The 22,385-nt window shown below is 39.8% G+C and overlaps 3 protein-coding genes across 3 annotated transcripts in view; 2 read left to right on the forward strand and 1 right to left on the reverse strand.

The window, feature by feature from the left end:
* LOC146317339 (protein crumbs homolog 1-like) overlaps positions 1–5,957 on the forward strand; it is a 19,074-nt gene extending 13,117 nt beyond the window's left edge. The window contains exons 4-7 of the mRNA XM_084732279.1: positions 2,899–3,817; positions 4,156–4,197; positions 4,305–4,427; positions 5,268–5,957. Of these exons, the coding sequence (XP_084588405.1) occupies positions 2,899–3,817; positions 4,156–4,197; positions 4,305–4,427; positions 5,268–5,520 (1,337 nt within the window). The 3' untranslated portion in view covers positions 5,521–5,957. The remainder of the gene's footprint in view (positions 1–2,898; positions 3,818–4,155; positions 4,198–4,304; positions 4,428–5,267) is intronic.
* A 1,014-nt stretch (positions 5,958–6,971) lies between these two features.
* Positions 6,972–14,106, reverse strand: LOC146317340 (sentrin-specific protease 5-like). Its single transcript, XM_084732280.1, has 9 exons — positions 13,117–14,106; positions 11,537–11,642; positions 11,278–11,425; positions 10,497–10,544; positions 9,704–9,781; positions 9,469–9,606; positions 9,280–9,363; positions 8,234–8,284; positions 6,972–8,117 (listed from the first exon to the last, which is right to left on the reverse strand). Exons 1-9 carry the CDS (start codon positions 13,898–13,900, stop codon positions 8,001–8,003), a joined length of 1,554 nt encoding a protein of 517 aa, XP_084588406.1. The 5' UTR covers positions 13,901–14,106; the 3' UTR covers positions 6,972–8,000.
* Positions 14,107–19,264: 5,158 nt separating this feature from the next.
* ahsg2 (alpha-2-HS-glycoprotein 2) lies at positions 19,265–21,990 on the forward strand. Its single transcript, XM_084733079.1, has 7 exons — positions 19,265–19,468; positions 19,804–19,914; positions 20,071–20,152; positions 20,245–20,399; positions 20,500–20,595; positions 21,169–21,240; positions 21,350–21,990. The coding sequence occupies exons 1-7, from the start codon at positions 19,271–19,273 to the stop codon at positions 21,770–21,772; spliced, it is 1,137 nt and encodes a 378-aa protein (XP_084589205.1). The 5' UTR covers positions 19,265–19,270; the 3' UTR covers positions 21,773–21,990.
* Positions 21,991–22,385: the final 395 nt, after the last annotated feature.

A 22,385-nucleotide genomic window follows, 5' to 3' on the forward strand; every position in this document is an offset into this window, starting at 1 on the left:
TGTATACTCATATCTATGTATGGTCATATGTATGTATGAATGTATGTATGGTCATAAGTATGTATGTATGTATGTTCATATGTATGTATTTATGCATGGTCATATGTATGTATGGTCATATGTATGTATATATGGTCATAAGTATGTATGTATGTATTTATACTCATATGTATGTATGTATGCATGGTCATATGTATGTATGTATGGTCATATGTATGTATGTATGTTTATATGTATGTATGCATGGTCGTACGTATGGCCATATGTATGTATGTATGTATGCTCATACGTATGTATGTATGCATGGCCGTATGTATGTATGTATGTATGTATGTATGTATGCTCATATGTATGTATGCTCATATATATGTATGTATGTATGCTCATATGTATGTATGTATGTATGTATATATGTATGGTCATATGTATGTATGTATGTATGCATGGTCATATGTATGTATGTATGGTCACATGTATGTATGTATGCATGGTCATATGTATGTATGTATGTATGGTCCATTGTATGTATGTATGCATGGTCATATGTATGTATGTATGCTCATATGTATGTATGTATGCTCAAATGTATGTATGCATGGTCATATGTATGTATGTATGCTCATATGTATGTATGTATGTATGCATGGTCATATGTATGGCCATATGTATGTATGGTCATATGAATGTATGCATGGTCATATGTATGTATGCTCATATGTATGTATGTATGTATGTATGTATGTTCATATGTATGCATGTATGTATGTATGTATGTATGTATGCTCATATGTATGTATGTATGTATATATGTATGTATGTATGTATGGTCATATGTATGTATGTATGTATGCATGGTCATATGTATGCATGGTCATATGTATGTATGTATGTATGTATGCTCATATTTATGTATGTATGTATGCATGGCCGTATGTATGTATGTATGTATGTATGTATGTATGCTCATATTTATGTATGCTCATATATATGTATGTATGTATGCTCATATGTATGTATGTATGTATATATGTATGGTCATATGTATGTATGTATGCATGGTCATATGTATGTATGTATGGTCACATGTATGTATGTATGTATGTATGCAATGTCATATGTATGTATGTATGTATGTATGGTCCATTGTATGTATGTATGCATGGTCATATGTATGGCCATATGTATGTATGGTCATATGAATGTATGCATGGTCATATGTATGTATGCTCATATGTATGTATGTATGTATGCATGGTCACATGTTTGTATGTATGTATGTATGTATGCTCATATGTATGTATGCATGGTCATATGTATGTATGTATGCTCATATGTATGTATGTATGTATGTATGCATGGTCATATGTATGGCCATATGTATGTATGGTCATATGAATGTATGCATGGTCATATGTATGTATGCTCATATGTATGTATGTATGTATGTATGTTCATATGTATGCATGTATGTATGTATGTATGTATGTATGTATGCTCATATGTATGCATGTATGTATATATGTTTGTATGTATGCATGGTCATATGTATGGCCATATGTATGTATGTATACTCAAATGTATGTATGGTCATATGTATGTATGTATGTATGTATGGTCATAAGTATGTATGTATGTATGTTCATATGTATGTATTTATGCATGGTCATATGTATGTATGTATGGTCATATGTATGTATGTATGTTTATATGTATGTATGCATGGTCATATGTATGGCCATATGTATGTATGTATGTATGCTCATATGTATGTATGTATGCATGGCCGTATGTATGTATGTATGTATGTATGTATGTATGTATGTATGTATGCTCATATGTATGTATGTATGCTCATATGTATGTATGTATGGTCATATGTATGTATGTATGCATGGTCATATGTATGTATGTATGGTCACATGTATGTATGTATGCATGGTCATATGTATGTATTTATGTATGCTCCATTGTATGTATGTATGCATGGTCATATGTATGTATGTATGCTCATATGTATGTATGTATGCTCATATGTATGTATGCATGGTCATATGTATGTATGTATGTATGCTCATATGTATGTATGTATGTATGTATGCATGGTCATATGTATGCTCATATGTATGTATGTATGTATGGTCATATGTATGTATGTTCATATGTATGCATGTATGTATGTATGTATGTATGTATGCTCATATGTATGTATGTATGTATATATGTATGTATGTATGTATGCATGGTCATATGTATGTATGCTCATATGTATGTATGTATGTATGTATGTATGTATGTATGGTCATAAGTATGTATGTATGTATGTTTGTATGTATGTATGCTCATATGTATGTATGTATGTATATATGTATGTATGTATGCTCATATGTATGTATGTATGTATGCATGGTCACATGTTTGTATGTATGTATGTATGTATGGTCATAAGTATGTATGTATGTATGTATGTATGTATGTATGCTCATATGTATGTATGTATGTATGTATATATGAATGTATGTATGCTCATATGTATGTATGTATGTATGCATGGTCACATGTTTGTATGTATGTATGTATGTATGTATGTATGGTCATATCCCTCTATGGTACACATTATGATGCCAGTGAGGGAAATGTATTTTTATGTCTCAAAATAGGCTAAATAAACATAATCTGAAGATAATATGTATGTATGTATGCTCATATCCCTATGGTTTTACCTCTTTTTTAAAGTATCGCATCATTTAAAGGGATGCATTGTGGAGATGTGACAGGGCAAAAATGGGTTTGTTGCCTGAGGGCAACATGGTATCATAGAGGGTTAATGGAAGAAATGGTAGAAATGAAATGAATGGGAAACTTTTCAGTTCGTTAAGTCTCTTCTGTCTCCCTCTCCAGGTTTGTCTAATGTGACATTTCGGGTTGAAAGCAGCATTTTGCACTACCGGCACAATGGGAAGATTCAGCGCAGACTCGGTAGTGTCTCCCTCAGTTTACGCACAAGACAGTCCGCTGCCACCTTAGTTCATGCACAAAGGGACTCTAACTACGTCACCGTCTTCCTCCTGGACTCTCACCTGGTCATGGAGCTCCAGGCCGGGGATGACAAGGATTCCCCCAAGGTGATGCTTCAAAGCCAGGATCCGATCAGTGATGGACAGTGGCACACTGTGGAGCTCAGCATGGAGAACCACACACTCCCAACATCCAGGTGGATCATGGCTGTGGATGGAGGCAAGGAGGATCTGAGCGTGTCCAAAACAGCTGCAGGGGATTTGGATTTTCTCAGGGAGGGGGCAGACATCTTCCTGGGGGGACTGAGCCTGGATGCTGGAGAGAAGATGGCTGGCTGTCTGGGCCCAGTGGAGATCGGAGGCCTTCCTCTCCCGTTCCATCACGACACGGAGCTGAAACTCCCCAGACCACAAGAGGAGCAGTTTGCGAGGATAAACCATGACGCAGCGCCACAGTACGGCTGCTGGGGAGCCAGCGTGTGTGCACCCAACCCCTGTAAGAACGAGGGTGTGTGTGAGGACCTGTTTGACCTGCATCACTGCACGTGTCCCTCCGAGTGGATGGGGCCGCTGTGTCAGGAGTCAACAGACGCCTGCCTCTCCGGCCCCTGCATCTACGGAAACTGCACCAACCTGCCAGGGGGTTTCAAGTGTGTCTGTGATTTGGGATACAGCGGCGAGCAGTGTGAGGTGGAACTGGACATGTGTGAAAACAGCAATTGCCTCAACGGTGCCACGTGCCTCAAAGGTTTCGAGAGCTACTCGTGCCTCTGCCCTCAGAATCTGACAGGCCAATACTGCGAGTGAGTCCCTCCACAGTTTATTAAAGGGACAGTTCAGATTATTCGATAGGGTTGTATGAGGTACTTACTAGACAGTCTATCATTATTATCTCCAAACCAACCAAACTCTATAGGCAAAATAAGTCATTTTACCTTGCAGAACACAGGAGTTGCTGGCCTACTGCTGCCTTCATCTCTTAGTTTGAGTTTTGTGCAATTTTTGTGTTTTAAAAGCTTCAACTTAAAATAATCTGAACTATCCCTTTAATATCTCTGCAATGCCAAACTAACCGTAGCATTAACCTGTAACAGGTTAGCAAGCTCAGAGCTGTACTGATTTATAAATTGGTCTCTTACAGTGAGAAAGTTCCTGAAATCCCATGGTACATTGAGATCAATCCGTAAGTGCTTTTACATAATAAACACTGCAGATAAACACATTTTAAAGAAAGTAAATGCCAAGCAGGAAGGCATCGACATTTCAGGTTGCGTTCTCCTGTCTGTTCAGACTTCCTCAGCTGCCTGCATCCACGTGCATGGGAACAAGATGGAACTACAGCTGCTTTAATGGAGGGAACTGCTCTGAAGCAGACAACACCTGTTACTGCCTGCCTGGTTTCACAGGACAGTGGTAAGACAAGCATAATTATATTTAATCCTCTTTACCACAGGTTGTGACCGCAAAGGTCTGTAGACAGCGGGGCTCAGCACCTGATGACCCCAGACTGGGTCGCTCTAAATCCAGACAGGAATGATCAGACTTTTTAAGATTTATGGGTTGACAGTCTGACTTTTTTAATTGCATGAATTATGTGTTAAATAAACCATAATTGCCGATACATTGATTTGTGAATACCTCTGCATAAGACTCTTAAATCCAAAATCAGCATCATGAGCCAGAAAAGTTTGACAAACTCCTGCTGTAGGCCTGCTCACAAACTTTTTCATGCCAAGGCCCCCCAAATAACATTAGCTTATAGCCTTCTGAATGTATTTCTTTTGTTAGTGCAATAATAATTGCATTTCCAATAATATACTTAAAGGGATAGTTCACCCAAAAATGTAAAAAATTCAGTCATTATCTACTCACCCTCATGCTGTTTGCAGGTCTGGTTTAGTTTTTTAGTCCACAAAAACGCGAGACATGTTATATATTCTGACAACTTTTTAAACACAAAGAAGTGTCATATCTCAATGTTACTTTGTACAAAAATATCAACACTTTTTTAAACATGCATTGCATAATACCACTCCTTTGTCTTATTAGACGGGTCCACCACCACTATGGCTTGACCACAGTGACCACAGTTCACCCTCCTGGCAGATAAAAGCTCATTGTCCTACATATAGACTATCTCAGTTTACTTGGGACTGTTCAATGCTGCAGCTAGCCTTAACCTTCCAGTTGTTTTACACGGTGCTTTTTCTTGTTTTCATTCTTTAATTCTTATGTCCTTATTTTTCCTTCCAGGTGCGAGAAGGACGTGGATGAATGTGTCTCGGACCCGTGCATGAATGGTGGCTTCTGCATCAACTACGTCAACAGTTTTGAGTGTGTGTGTGACATGAATTACTCGGGGATACACTGCCAAATTGACGTCAGCGACTTCTACCTGTACCTCTTCTTGGGCCTGTGGCAGAACCTCTTCCAGCTTGTGTCCTACCTTGTGATTCGCCTTGACGACGAGCCAGAAATAGAGTGGGGATTCCACGTCAACGATTAGACCCCTCCTCAACTATTGATCAAACTGGACTAAACATGGTCTGGACAGAGGGTCACCCTGCAGTACATTTAAACAGATGTTTCAAATTAAGCACCCAAAAATGCTGTAATATTTTATCATTAACTTGTACAGAGCACATCAGCTGGTCTGTGATGCTTAATACCACAAGAAGAGAGCCACAACATATTTGTGACTCATTTTTGTCACTTGTTCTGGTCCACATAGACATTACAAGCAAATATATCTTCTCAGTGATGATGCTCTTCTCTTTTGTTTGATTTAGGTTGATAACACAGGTGTGTATCATATTAAAGTAAAAATTTATTATTATTTAATGTAGGGTTGCATGAGGTACCTGTCCGTGGTCGGTGTTTGGAGAAGCAGAGAGAGGAATCAGCATGGAAGCAAAGAAACGAACTGTGGACAGGGTCAGCAACAAGAGGCCACTTCGAAAAAGGTCTACCAAAAAGGATCAATATCAATTAAAGTGTTTGTGTATGAAACCAACCAAACTCCATAGGAAAAATCAGTAATTTTACCGCACAGAAGATGGGAGTTGCTGTTGTACCGCTGCCTTGGTCTGTTAATTTGTTTGTGTTATTATCTGACTTCAGTGCTCTAAATGGTTAGTTTGGAGTCAGTGAAAGAAAGAAATTTAACAAATTGATGAAATAGCAGATCAGCAAATCCCCTGTTCTGCAAGGTAAAATTAGTGATTTTGCCTGTGGAGTTTGGTTGGTTTGGAAAGAGCGACATTTGACTTATATGATGGTAGTTTCCTGTCCAAAAAGGCTGTCTGATGGCAAAAGAAAGCAGAGGAAATATGCTCCTATCTGCTTCTCCAAACTGGGAGCGTGCTGACCGGCATTTACTGTAGCTAATAGACCAACTGCAAGTACATCATACAACCCTGCATCAAATAATCTGAGCTATTCCTTTAAATTTGCGTTAACTGGATCCTTATCGCAAGAAATAATGTGAACAACAGTTTTGTGGTTATGCTGGCCATTTTATCATTTATTTATTGAAGTTACACCTATGAAAACTTAGTTTTTAGTGTACTGACAAGGTCATTGATAGAAATGTGTCTGTTGTGAACAGATTTGTTTGGTAATGATTATCCCACCATATTTATTACAGTAAAATTATCGCAGTTCATTTGGTTCTCATACTGAAAACCACCAAACATTAGAGTTTGTCCTGTGCCTTAAATTAACTTTTTATCTGGAGCTCTGCGTTATTATGTGTTTGTTTTATAACTGTTCAGGGACACACTCGTGTACAGTTATAATCTCCTGGATATTAATACATTTTAAAAAAACCTGTCTGTAGGTAGGAAGTTGTGTATTTACAAATGTGGATGTACCTAATATAAACTGTGGAAGGCTATTCTGCATGCAGTGCATACAGCAGCTGATCTGTACGATGAAAAACAGAAAATAAACTTGGTGAAATGTTTGGAAACAGTTTGCTTTTATTTAAAACTTTCTTTAGTTTATTCAGCAAACAAAAAGCAATCATTTGAACAATGATTCCAGTTTATATGACTTATTTTATTTTCTTCACAAACAAAATACACACAGCTTCTCTTGAAGGGACAAAATCAGAAATACACATTTTTCCTCTGACCTGCAGTGCTTTTTATCTGTTTTGGTGTGAGTTGTTGAGTTTTGGAGTAGGCCTGGATGGTATAAAGTCATTATGGTATAGCAGGGAATGAAATCCTAATTATATAATTTTTAATACAGTCATACTACTTTCTAGTAAAAAGAAAGTAGTTCTGGTAGATTGTACCATGGAAAGAAAGTAGTTCCTACATGACACCGCTCACAACAGGGTCTGTGCATTATCTTGAGCAACCAGGTTATGATTTCTGGAAAGAGCTGGTTTATTTTGGTGCCATCTGGTTCCATTATACCAGAGGGAAGACAGACATCTCTCCAAAACTCAGCGCCTCGCACCGAAACTTTCTAGATTGATAAACGGCACCAAAGGCCAGAGGGAAAAACAAGTATTTCTGACTTTGGGGGAGAACTGTTGCTTTCAAACAACTGGCGCGAACACGTAAACTGATGCAAACAAATGTCAAAAAAGGCAAACTTAAGACTTAGAAAATGTGCAAAAAAAAAGGTTTACAGATATCTGACCGTGATATATTAGATCCATTCTAACAGGCAGTCCATTTAATAAGGCCCTGTTGGTGCACGAAAGTGTGTAAACTCCAAGTCAAGGTCTCCCTTAGTCTTAAATAACATGCCTGATTAAATATTGATCTTATGAGAATACATTAATCATACAAGGATTGATGTTTTAGTACAAACAGTCCACCTGATATGAGACTGACGCTCTCCTGCTGGGCTCAGCCACAGCGCTGTCAGGCTGCTGATGACAGAGAGACGTGTACGGGCCGCTCATTATCTACGCTAATCAGAAACAGCACATATTATCACCAGGACATACGCTCAGCTGCGAGGTCCCGGTCAGCCCTGCTCGTGGAGCTTACGGTCACAGAGCTCTTTGTAGATCCTCTTGCGTATCTTTGGTATGTCCTTCTGTGAAAACTGCAGAGGCTTTCCGAGGGCGAGGCATCGGGAATACTGCACGGGAGAACAGAAAAAACAAGAGTTACTCTGGAGGGGAGTGGACTGCTGAGACAATCAGACACAACAACGACTGAAGTCATGGATGTTAGGCGTGAAAAGCATGCTGGTACCTCCAAGACAAAAACTCCACAGTCATTTTCATTGGTCTGTTGCGGGATGTCCTGTGAAGGACGGCAGGCAGGAGACAAGACGTCACATTAGTGAGTGTTTCAAGAGAAAGTCCAGTAGGTGGCGCTTGGATTAACACACAAACACTAACATAGTATTTTTTTGAATTTGGTATTAGAGAGGAAAATCCTTTCTAACTTTAGGAATCCTGTCTTATCTTATTTCATCCTCCTTTATCTCATGAAAATCCTAAAGACTCAATTCAACATCACTTATCAACTTTTCATCTGGTGTAAGTCTCCTAAAGTCCCAACATGCTGTTTGCACACTGTCACACCACACACACACACACACACACACACACACACACACACACACACACACACACACACACACAGTTCAGACAGTGTGCACATGAACGTGGCTCCAAGTTAAAGATCTACAGTGAAGATTCAGGATAAAAACATGCTGGAAATAACTTTTTTTTTTAAGTCAGCTTGGCATGTCGGGGCTTTAGGAGACTTGGATTACACCAGACGAGCAGCATGGAGGCATTTTATATTTCTATTGTTGTTTTTTAGGTTTGAAAACTGGTCACCATTCACTTCCATTGTTTCTGCAACACTGTTTTCCTGTGAAACTCCAGCAGTGTTTCGACATGAAGGTGAGCAGATAATTTTCATTTCTTGGTGAACTAGCCCTTTAATCAAACTATTGCCTGCAATTTGGACATCACACTTGGTTGTATTGTGATTTCCACAACACTACGACTTCTTGTTGAGCCCTAGTTCCTCAAAAAATAAGAACCTGTAAATATTAATGTACTGCGACACGAGACAGTAACTAAATTAACATTAAGAGTCATTATGTATCTGTGCCTTTAACTTGTAAAGGAAAAAGTTTTTAATCCTGGTTATAACTTGTCATTAATGGTTATTCGGTTTACAGAAAGCATTATCATCATTACTATTATAGATTTCCTTTTATTATTATTTGCTTGTAAGCAATAAACAAATCTTGTGTATAGACCGATCCTCGTCACACATACCTCATCGAACGACACGACCCAACCATTTTCAAAAGCCGTTTGTTTCTTCTCTTTTGCTTCAGTCATCATGTATTTCAGGATGTTCTGTTACGAGCAAAGTGTTAAAAGACAAACATGTTTTACAGAGTCTGCTGCAGGAAGAACAAGCTGTATCAGAGTGATGAAACAAAAAAAAAAAAAAGCTGTTACCCTCGCAACCTTGTGGAGCGCGTTGCCCTGAGAGTCGTAAAGGCAGATCTTCCTTCTGACGATGTCGGCTGTGACCAGACACCAGTGAACCTCCAGGTGGACGGGCACCAAAAGCAAACTCTTGGAGAACAAATCCACCTGCGCGACAAAGACGGGGTTAAAGCCTCTCGCTCTGCGCTCTCTTCGTTTTCTAAAGTCGGTCTCGTCTCGCAGCCGCCTCCGTCCTAGACCTCACCTGCTTCGTCCATCTCTTCACGCCGTCGTATCCTTTGGTCATGAGCTGCCTGTGGAAGAAGCTGTTGAGAAAGTGGACCTGAGGGGGAACGAAAGATCAGAATCAGAGATAGAGATAGATAGAGAGATCAGAATTACACGATCATGACAAACACTAACATGAAAATAAAAACTGTCCGGGGCCTGATGGTTCTTTCAGAATTATTCTGAATTAAATGTTTACTTTTTTTTAAACTAGTTCTCAGATTGTGACACAGTCTAGATCATAAACAAGTGATGTCATTAGGAGTGATAACAAAAGGGTTCTTCCTGATGGGCTGTGGTTCTACCCGGAACAGTTTGCTTCTTAAGAACCCTGTTTGGAAGAAAGGGTTTGTCACGGGTTCTTTGTACCATAATATAAAACTGTTCTTGGTAGAACCCTCTGGCTGGATTCTTGCTGGAACCCTTAGAAAGGTTCTGGATAGACCCTCCAGAGAGGGTGCCAGGTGGAAGCACTGCACCATAAAAGGGTTCTCTGCAGAATCTCTCACAAGGTGTTCTAGGTATAACCTTTTATGTTGGGTTCTCGGTAGAACACCTTGAAAGGGTTCCACATGACCGTTTATGAAAACTTCTAATAGGAACCAAAAATAGTCCTCCTATGGGGACAAGAAAGCGCTGTAAGAGAACAGTGGAACAAACTAAACTTTGACGGAGGGGTTGTTTGGTAAATACAACATTTCTAAGATTTTATAATTCTGATTAATCGATTAATTGATCGTTAATTTTACCAATGATGGATTTAAGGTTACCTTTTGATGAGCAGAGTCCATGATCAGTTCTCCATACATGTTCATGACCTTCAGCAGAAACAAAACACACCTCAGTTACATTCAGCATCAACACAGGTTTTTGTTCAGCACAGAAATATTTACAATCAGAAATCTGCACATGAATTCATATTTCATGCCAACAAAAATATTTTATATCTCAGCTTTTTTTTAAGATTGATCAGCACCTATCAGCCCTTTTTCGTTTGTAGTTTCGCCTCCCTTTTTTTCTCCATTTGTCAGTTTTTCAAAATTGTGCTACATAATTAACTTTATTTCACCATTTGCAGCTGGTTTATGTTGCTGTCCGTTTTCCACCATTAGTTAGGGGTCGTAACATGGAGTACACACAGATATCTGTAAGAACAAAACCACATTTCTTCAGTGTAAAAACATGGTTTGTGGTTTTTATTTCTCACTTGCTTTGCCAAGGTCTACATCTGTTTCCCATGCCGATAAAGTTCTTTTGAATTGAATTGAACGGAGTCCTCAGCAGCAGCCATGCAAGTCTTCCCCTCAGTCTCTCCCTCATTTTTCATTTCTGTCTAGAGCTTTCCTATCCATAAAGGTCAAGATGTTCTTAATCTTTGTTGGTGTAACCCAGAGCAGAACTATTAAAATCAGGGAGGTGCTGTGGAGCTTCAGCTCCAGTGTTAAACGGCTGCTGTAACTTCTACAGTCCACCAGGTGTCACTGTGTCGCTGAGTTTGAAGCCCCGGAGCTTCATAAGACCTTATTCACCCATCGCCCGTTAGATGATGACCTGGTCATTGAGCCAGTTCTGGTCCGCCAGCGTGGACAAGTCATCCAGGGTCAGCGTGTGTTTCTTGTAGACGACCCGGAAGGAGGGAACAAGGTTCTGAGTGATCGCAGTTCGGTATTTGGTAACTTCTGGCAAGATGATGTTCTTCCTGCACAGATAGGAAAACAGAATACAACCGATCCAGGGATGAAAGCATCACAGATCTGAGGATTCCTCCGAGTGTTACTGTTGAGTCAAGTAAAAAAAAGAAAAGATTTACCTGTCACTGAAATCAACGTTAAACTTCCTCTTCAGGTGTCTCAACACGTCGCTCTTATGTAGTGGGATGAAACTTCCATATATACTGTAGAAGTCATCAAGAAATTCTAGAGAAACATGAAAACAGTCGTCTCAGACAGATGTGGAGGAGCGGACATGCAAACCAAAACACTACAGCTGTACCAAATGTAATTATTTTCACTTTCAAAGCTTCCACTGAGGTTTCCTAACGAAGCTTTGATGCCTGTTGTCAGATTTTTGCGCATCACTACAAAAAATAAAACTAAAAAGTCCAGAATATAGTTGGTCAGTTTTTCACAAACCAATTTTCTTTGATGAATACAACTCTTCAGTTTCATCGAAATAAATTTAAGGTGCTGTTAGAGAAACCTGTTAATACAGCAAGGAGAGCGAACAGGGTTTGTTTTACCGCAGTGAAAATGTTGTTTTTTTTAAAGGCTAGACGCAAACAAATATGGATTGAAACAGAATATTTCATAGATAAAAATATGATGTGAATTTTGGAAATTATTACATCTCTCTTTATTCAATAAATGTTGACATCTGGACTTTAAAATGTTCCATTTTACTGGAAATGTTTGGACCACACACCAGTCGAAAACAATCCTGCACAGGCACCAATGAAATGAATTTCTATACTATTGACCCCCTTTACACTTTGCATTAAATACATTTTGGGTGTAAATGTACCCAAATCCAGACACAAAAACGTGAGCGGTGAATTTCTTTGTTTGGGAGATTCTGCAGCGCTGCTTTCCTGTGAAACTCCAGCACAGTTTTGTAGAATAAAAAAACTTAACCTGACCTTCAATCAGCACGAGGGTGAGATGATAATGACTGAATCTTCATGTCTGGGTGAACTTTAACTCCCTTTAAGACATTTAACCACTTAGAATGTAATTTCATGCCAACTTCACAGTTATACCTGTAAAAGTATTAATGATATTATGGAAGTTAGTATGAATTTTTAGCATTACTAAAAAGAATTATTTAGGAAAACAATTTGTTAAACGCTCACAACCTGTGGCTCCGGAGCCACATGCAGGTCTTTTGCCTCTCTCCATTTGCTCCCTGTGGCATTGACAATAAGTTTTCTGGAAATAAATAATGTTTTAATTTTTATTTGTCATTGTTGTAGCCCTCAAGTGATTCTTACACTTTCAAATTGTAAAAAAGGTAGCCTATACACCAAATAATCAAAAACGTTTTGTCAACTAAAGTGAGTGTCATAGCCTACATCCACTGCTCGGGGCCTTTTGGCTATTTTAGTTTGGTTCCATTGCAAAAGAGTTGGCAGATTGGCTCTAAATATGGACACTGGAGACACATAAACAACAGGTGTCAGTGTAATCAAGGTAGATCATATTAACATACAATTTGGGTACAAATCACACTTTAATGCCAGGTGTAAACTGGGTGTTACTGTATCCTTATCTTTACCTGCAACTGTGCAGAAAGACTGCGTTTGAACAGAAGAATTCAAATGTTATTAATGTAGCTTCAAACCATTTGGTACAGCCCTACAAAAAAAATGGAAGAAACCATGAGAAAAAGATCTACCGTGGATGTCGTTTGTCAGTCCTTTAATGCTGGCATCAGTTTGAGGAGATGCTGTCTTTTTATTGGTGATTCCCTCATCAGTGTCTTTGTTAGCAGCCTGGTCCTGACCTGGAGGGACAGTAGTCGATTGTCCTGACGGGCCGTCGGCCTCGGGCCTTTGAACTAGTACCGGCGGTTCTTTAAAATGTGTGGTCAGCCCGTGCACGTCACCGTCTGTGTTCTGCAGGGGTTTGACAGTGTCAGAACATTTTAAAGGGTCGGCTGTTTCACTGACCCGTACCAAAGTTTCTGTTTTTTGAGATGGCGCCACTGCTGTCGGCATGGTGACGCTACCTGCCGAAACATTTGTGTCTGTAACTAAGCTCTGAGAGGAGCTGGAGGCGATGAACGTTTCAGACGGACTGATGGACTCACATGGATTCAGCAGGCCATTCTGCCATCTGAGAGCGTCCTCTGAACCTGCAGAACCACATCCAAGAGGCGACAAGACTTTGTTTTTCCGCCGTTGTGTCTTCACGCTGAGGCAGGGGCTGGAGCTGGAGCTCCCACACGCTCGTTTCTTCGCTCTAAATATCCCAAAACGGCACCGCTCTCTCCGCTTCCTCCACATCCAGAGCTGTAATTTACAATACAGGCGTCTCTTTGCTCGCCGGGACAGATGAGACACTCCCTTGATGGAAGACATTTTTCTCTTGAGGCATTTCGCTTTGCGCTGGCGGCTCTGTATTCGGTGCATCTGGGAGAGACTGACTGGTGTGAGCCACAGAGGGTCACATGAGAGCATGGGGTTGTGGGTATTCTTTCAGCTGCAGGTGCGAGTCAGAAAGCTCATACACAACAGTGCTGAATCTGGAACTGATTTTGTGTTCATGAGTCAGAGATGCTCACGTTCCAGGCCATCGTCCGCCGTCTCAGATACTTCAGGTCCTCTGCTGCCTGCTGAGCCAGCGTGACTTTAAATGTGCAGGTGAGGACTAGTGTTGGATGCTGACAGCTGCAGGGGGATTCGCTTCCACTTCTGGTGGCTTCCTCAGTGCAGTAAAGCACAGTCTGAACATCTGCTGCAACACAGAATGGATTTGTTAGTATACACACTAGGGTTGCAATTCTGTAAATTTTCCTTAACTGAAAAAAACTAACAATCAATTAATCATTATTAATTAATAAGATTAAAAAAACTATTTTTTTTCTTCTTTTTTTTCAAGTTTAAAGGGATAGTTCCCCAAGAAATGAAAATTCAGTCATTATCTACTCACCCTCATGCTGACTGAAGGTTGGATTTAGGTTTTTTAGTCCACAAAACACTGCTGGAGTTTCACAGAAAAACAGTGCTGCAGAATCTTCCAAACAATGGAAGTGAATAGTGACCAGTTTTCAAAAATGAAAAAAAAAACCAACAGAATAAAAACATAAAATGCCTCCATCCTGCTCGTCTGGTGTAATCCAAGTCTCCTAAAGCCCCAACATGCCAAGCTGACTTAAAAATATTTACACCATGTTTTCATCCTGAAGCTTCACTGTAGATCTTCGACTTGGAGCCACGTTCACACACACACTGTCTGAACTGTGTGTGTGGTGTGACGGTGTGCAAACAGCATGTTGAGGTTTTATGCCAGACGAGCAGTATGGAGGTCACCATTCACTTCCATTGTTTGGGAGATTCTGCAACACTATTTTCCTGTGGACTAAAAAACTAAACCCAACCTTCTATCGGCATGAGAACGAGTCAATAATGACTGAATTTTCATTTTTGAGTGAATTATCCCTTTAAGTTACCCTAGGGCTGGGCAATATGGACAAAATCAAATGTCACAATATTTTTTATGAATCATCTCGACATCAATATTGCAACAATATTGTCGGGATGACTATGGGTGCTTTCACAAAATATTAACACAATGACAAATTTGACAAGCAATATTATCTACCATATAATATGGTTTATTATTTGATTTTATAACAGGACTGCTACTGACTGCCGTTTTAGTTTTTCAGTTGTACATCCATAATCTAAAAACATATATATGGCCAATCCCCCGGCTTTTCACTGAAAAACAGCATATTCCTGCTATGGACTTGGGAAAAATCTACAGAAAAATCTTAAATTAAATACACTTGTATTCACTGATAAATTTAAGGGCATCATAAAGAATGTGGTGATGGAGACGTGCTTGTATTTTTTTTTCTTGAGAGGGCACTATGTTTTAATACCTGTTGTTGTTTTACTGTGGATTTTTGTTGAATATGTTGTAATTGGCTGCTACCTTGGCCAGGTCTCTCTTGCGAAAAGATATTTTGAATCTTAATTCAAATTCAAATCTCAATTCATCGTGGTTAAATAAAGGTAAAATGAACGCAGGACTTAGCTGCAACTAGTTTCACAAGTGTTTTCACATTTAAGCATCATGTGAAGCTGTGAGACCCAGAGATAATCAGTGCATGTAAAAGTTGTCAAAGCTGTGCAGAGCAGTTTAAGATCTTATTGTATGTGACTCAGCTCGTCCCAGACAGCGAAGAAAACAAACGGCATTATTAGATTTCCTCCAAGTCTTTCTGAACACACACGGCTCACAGTTTGGCGTGATTTTCTTCTTGACACGTGCTTCCAGAAAGCGAAGACCTCTTAGCTAAATAAGCTAACGCTGCTAGCTTCACCGACACAGTTCACAACTGTGGGAAACCAGAATTAGCACAACCTCACCGTTTCTGCCGCGCTGCCTCACTGACACGTCGGAGGAGGATGATGGACAACTGACTGATAAACGTCCACCGTGTCTTCCTCCTGGACAATTAATGTACGTCTTCTCTATTTAAGACACGCTGTTTGACCCTCTCAACCTGCAGCACATTTAGCATCATGTATACAACCCATTCCACGGCGAGAGTGAGAGTCGCCTGCGAAATGCGTCACTCCTGCGCCGACCAATCAGATTTTACCTTCAAAGATTTGTAGATTGCGGACAAAATTAGAATGTCTTCCCTTTTTGTACACAAAAAACAGCTTGTTCAAAGGGCACCATAGGATAGAAAAAACAAACAACAACAAAAATACAATAAAAAAACTGATTTTCATTGCTAGTTGAGATAAATAAGTAAAAAGTAAAATAAACATTCATATTAATGTTTAACTTATTATTAGCTGCTATAGATTTAATTGCTGTTTGTTTAACAGAGGGTCAAATTGAATAAATGTTTTTCTTGAACTCACTAAATGCACCAAAGCATGGCTTCCTGCCTGTAAAGGTTTACATTTATATTTCAGACATTATTAGCATTTCTTTCCCTTTTATACAAAGAGCTTACATGTACAAAAGTTGTTCAAAAGAGAGCAGAGAAAAAAATACATATAAAATAAAAATAAATAAAAACAAAAACAAAGATACATTTTTAATGCTGGTTCAGTTAAATAAATAAAAAGCAAAGTAAAGTACAAAAATTGATGTCAAATTTTGTAACTTATTATAAGCTGTTATAGTTTTCACTTCTTTTTGTTTCACAGGAAGTCGAATTGAATAAATGTTTTTTCTTGAATGCAATAAAGCAAAATATACAAATACAATAAAATAAGAATAATAATAAAAATACATATAAAAGAAAACAAATAAACATAAAAATAAACACAAATAAAAACAAAAACAATGATACTTTTTTAATGCTAGTTGAGATAGGTAAGTAAAATAAAATACTGTTAATAAAATTTTTAACTCATTATAAGCTGTTTGAATTTCTTTTTGTTTAACAGATGTCTGAATTGACTGTAAATTTCAATCAGATTTTACCATAAAATATTTGTAGATTTCAGAAGGAAAAAAAATTGCATTTTCAATATTTTTATTTCTCATAATGTGACCCCAGTTATCCTCTAAAGTGTAGTCAGCGTCCAACAGTGGAAAAAATAATACATTTTAGTTGACAGTACAACTCTGTAGTAATGTGACCTTAATAACCCTTTAATAAAGTCTAATAAGGCTCTAATAAAGGGTCAAATACGGTCAAAGAAAGAAAATATTATTTCTAGTTTTTCTCGTCTAATTTGATACAAAGTACGGCTTGTTCTGTTTTATTGTTGCACCGTAAATTAAGTGCGACCCAGTTTGACCTGTGGGAGTGTATGTTGGAGAAAACAAGGGCGACTGTTGGGCACGAACTCTTGGCTGAGATTTAAACAACATACAGACTCCAGGGAATATTTTACCGAAGACTTTTACATAATCCCCAGGGACTTTGTATTCTGACAGAAACTCTTTATAAGTGAAGAGAAGACAATAACTGAACTAGCAGCACAAAGTTGACAGAAAAACTACATTTAGAGAGTTTTGAGAGTAAGATGTTATGGGAAAAAACAGAAAAATGAACCAAAAGCAGCAAAAGTGGGTAAAACATCAGCGTTGTTTGTCAGAGCTTTTTTGCTTACATTTGATTTAGAAACAGTCTCCCGTCTTTTTTATGAGTCATTATCTCATCATCATCTGTTTGTAGCCTGGTCCTGACCTGGAGCGACACTAGTGTATTGTGCAGATGGTTCAATACAGAGCAAATATGTGGGCGGCAGCAATGAGTGTCCCTGTCCCTCAACTATGTCCCCCCTGTTGGCAAATGTCCTCTTTGCTGAAGTGTCATTGAGCAAGTCACTGAATCCCTGCTGGCAGTGGGGCCCTGCAGCTGTAGCTGAATGCTCACTGTGACCTCTGTGGATCAGGACAGCTGCTTACACAATATGGCTGTTTGAGACAGAGTTATTATACTTAAGGATTTTTGTATTGGTTTTTGTTTGTTTTTTTCTTTCCAGAGTGGGTTTGCTTGTTTAAGTTGAGTTTTATGGTTTACAAAGTTTAGTTTTCATTATAATTTTATTGGTTTCATCATTTGTTTTTTTCATAATAACATGGAAGGTATTTGTCAGGGGCAAAATTTAAAAAATTTGGAATATGTATTAACAAACAAACACAAGTTGCAGTCTCAAAAAACCTGCCCTACAAAGGCAGAGAGCAGGGAAAAAAGGGGTTTTCTAGTTTTCAAGTTCATGTTTCAAGCTCATGATTGAAAAATCACAGGAACAGTGCCTTCTTAGATGCCCCTGTGGTAGAAAAAAAACATGAAAAGACATGATAAGTGCCCTCTATGGTGTCCTTCTAGTGGACAAAGCATGGTGATGTGTGCATTGGGTGTCTTGCCAGTGGACAAGACATGATAAAGTGCCCTTTAGGGTGTCCTTCCGGAGGACAAAACATGATGAAGTGCCCTCTAAGGTGTCTTTCCTGTGTTCCCTTTAGGGTGTCCTTTCAATGAACAAAACATAATAAAGTGTCCCTTAGGATGTCCTTCCAGTTAACCCTTTAGGGTGTCCTTCCAGAGGACAAAACATGATAGTATGTTCTTTAGTGTGTCCTTCCAGAGGAAATAACATGATAAAGTCCCCTAGGGTGTCCTTCCTGTGGACAAAACATGATAAACTGCCCTTTAGGCTATTGTTCCAGTGGACAAGACATAATAAATTGCCCTTTAGGGTGCCCTTCCAGTGTGTTATTTAGGGTGTCCTTTGAGGTGACAGGATATAATAAAGTGGCCTCTAGAGTGTCCTTCCACGGGATCAAACATGATGATGTGCCCTTTAGGGTGTCCTTCTAGTGGTTAAGGCGTGAAAAAAGTGCCCTTTATGGTGTCCTGCCAGTGGACAAGACATGATGAAGTGCCCTTTAGAGTGTCCTTCCAGTGGACAAAAGATGATAAAGTGCCTTTTCGGGCGCCCGTTCAGTGTGTCATTTAGGGTGTCCTTCCAGCGGACAAAACATGATGATGTGCCCTTTAGGGTGTCCTTCTTAACTGTAATAACCTTGGTTTGAACAGGATATGCTTCCTGATGTCTCACTATGAAACACAGTGAACCATCACTGATTTAAACTAGAGACCGCTCATCTCTCGCCAGACTTTGTCAACTTACGTTTGTTTTGGCAGCGATCCTAAAACAGAGTACGACCCACATGTGACGCAGGAGTCAGGAGGGATGCTCATGGTGTTTAACTTGGCTCTGTTTTCCTGTTTGAAGTACGAGATATATACACCCCAGGCTGCACGGGCTCTGCCTCTCCTGCTTATACCCTAATCTGCTCGACTGCTCCGATACCTCTGCTTCCTTCAACTGCTCTGCACAGAAATGAATCCCCTGGGCGTCACTGTGGTTCTGGTGCTACTGGCGGGGACATGGGCTCAGGTCAACATTCTGCGACCAGAGTGCGACTCCCCTGAGGTAGAAGAGGCTGCTCTGGTGGCTCAGGATTATCTCAATGCCCAGCACAACCATGGCTACAAGTATGTGCTGAACAGGATCGAAGACGTCAAGGTCTTCGCTAAGGTAAGTCAGCAGGTGTAGAGTTTGTGGAGTTACAGTTACTCTTTTTCTTCTCCTGTTTGAGGCAGCAGTGCTATGAAAAAGAAAACTGCCTTTTCCTCTTTCCTGTGCAAGTAAACATTTGCACAAACATAAAGAAAAATTGAAGAATCAACATTTCAGCTGTTCTCTATATTTCGGCATCAGTTTAAATTACATATGCATGTTCATCACGGCAAATATGGCACCAGAACATTTCAGTTTAGGGGCCTCTGTCTATGTGGCGATCTGCAGAATCTTGTCATGCAGTAGATTTAAAAAATAAATGCTAAATAACATTTAATTTTACCTGTCCTTAGCCTGACGGAGAGGAGACATATCTCCTGGAGGTTGACCTGCTGGAGACAAACTGCCATGTGTTGGACCCCACACCTCTTGTCAACTGCACAGTCCGACCCAAAGTTTTGACGGTGAGACTGCAAACCACTAGTACACAGAAGCTCTCATGCTTACAGGAATTCAACCAAATGTAAAGATGATGATTTTAAGGATGTAGAATAATGAGAATAGATAAAGTCAAGGTTGACTCTTCTAACGTTTGAACTGATTCTTTTTCCCCCAATCAGGCAGTAGAAGGAGACTGCGATGTGGTGCTGAAGAAGGCAGGCGGAGCACTGACCGTTACAGCCTTCAAGTGTAAAACCGAGGGTAAAACTTTCACACCAGGCATTCAAAACACACCGTGCATGTGTCACCCTGCACACAAAAACCTGCATGTGTCTTTCTGTTATGACATATAGAATCAACAGAGGACCTGTGCTTGGGCTGTGCTACCCTCCTTCCCCTAAATGACACCGCCGCACTGGACTTTGTCCATGCCTCTCTGGTGACCGTCAACAACATTACTGAGAACGTGACATACACTCTTGTGGAGGTTGGAAGGATGTCATCACAGGTGTGGGCCCGAGCATCTGCTAAGACCTTTTTTTTTCATATTTAATGCATCACTTTAATCAGTCAGTTCATCATCAGTAGTTCTCAATATGTTGTTTCAGATTGTGTCTGGTGGGCCAATCTATCAGGCAGAATATGTTGTAGTTGAGGCTAATTGCACTGATGATCCCTGCGTGCCCCTGACTGACCCCCTGGCTGTAAGTACACAAAGCATCCATTTAACTTTCCACAACAAGATTTTTAAACTAAAGGAGGAGTAATTAAATTAGTGGTTCTCAACCTGAGGGTCACAAGATGATTTCTGAATAAAATAAAATATTTTGGCAGGCAGCACAGAATGAGAGACAGGAAGTCAGCCTCTTAAAGACATTCTGCATAAGGTACAAACAAGGCATGTAACAGCCACCACACTAACTTACCATGTTCTGGACAGACTTAAACACTAACAAAAAGTAAAATCTGTATTTTGTGACATAAAATAGCAACCTTAAGCAAGCATGATGGGAAATGAGGGCTGTGGGACAGTTTATACATTACATTGCCTGCGCCAGTGAAATAACAGGTGGGAAGGGTCATAGCATCATAATCTGATTATTTTGGGTGGGTAGCAACTTGAAAAGGTTGAGAACCATTGGAATGATTTATTATATACACTTTTGTAGCCCTGCTTGTAAGCGGATAGGTAATCTGGTCACCAAAGCGCCTCATAAAACTGTCCAAATTTGCACAAAACTGAGGGAACAATCATGTGTTTCTTTTTTTTCCATCAGGAGCGTGGCATTTGTACTGCAAAAGGTCTGAGTGCTGATCACACAGTGGGCTGCAAGATGTTCCCCACTCTGGTAAAATACTAGGTCTAACTTCTCATTTTTTGATGGCCAAAAATCAAAGTGTGCTACATTTACATGGATTTTTTTTCCTAAGCCTCTGTTGATGCATTCACCCTTTCAGGTGACTCTTGTAGATGCCAACACCACTGCACCTGTTGTGCCACCAGTGGTCCATGTGCACACGGGCAGCCTGTCACACAAGCACGGTCTGAGGCACCACAAACTCACTACGATGCACGACCCTCACATGAGTGGCCTTCTGTCTGCTGAATCAGCCGAGTCAGCTGAAGTTGTACCTGTGGTCACCGTGGCGCTTGATGCTGCTGCCGCACCCGCCACTGATCCCGCTCCGGCTGCTGATCCCACTGCAGCTGCTGTCGATCCTGCCCTGGCCGGTGACAGTGGATCGGCTTCTGCTTCAAAAAGTGTTGAGTTTCATCCTATGTTTAGGAGAGATGTACCTTTAGATCTCAACCCTGCATTGGTCGACATCCCTGCCGTTCCTCTTGTGCCTGTGTGCCCAGGAAAGATCAGATTCTTTTAAGTGTTCAGGTCCCACAGACTGTCTATACTTTGTTCCCTCAGTTACACTGGTACTAGAGTAATCTGCAACTTTTCCTGTGATAGGTAGATATAACACCAATGCACTTCCTACAAACAAGGAATCATCCATTATTTGAAATTGTCAAGTGCATTAAGCAACTCTGTAAAATGATACCCATATGCATTTGATGCTGCTGAATAAATCTCAAGTTAAAGCCATTTGTTTTCTTACTTTTTGGTCATCATGCAAAATGTACTGAAATGCATTTTAGTAAAGCACTTACACTTGAGTACATTTGATAGTTGTGGTCAGTGAGGGAGTTACCCAAGGCCTTTTACAGGTTTGAGGATACATTGATATCCTCTCTATACAGAGCTTTGAATAAACACTGGTACCGAAATGCAGTTTCATTCATGGTGCATCTTTGGGCGATTGCAAAACGAAGGGATGTTTGCTGATTGTGTTGACTCATGCCAATGACATTCCTGTGAACCCACTGACATTTCCTCTATTGAAAGGAAAGAGTTATTGAAAATTGTGTCCTGCGCAACTCCTTGTTGAAGACAGTTCAGTTGGTTTACTCAAATGTTTACAGATTCTTTTAAAGGTTCAG

Source organism: Lutjanus erythropterus, chromosome 12 (genome assembly GCF_056507025.1).
Source record: "Lutjanus erythropterus isolate fLutEry1 chromosome 12, fLutEry1.hap2, whole genome shotgun sequence".
Lineage (NCBI taxonomy): Eukaryota > Metazoa > Chordata > Actinopteri > Lutjaniformes > Lutjanidae > Lutjanus > Lutjanus erythropterus.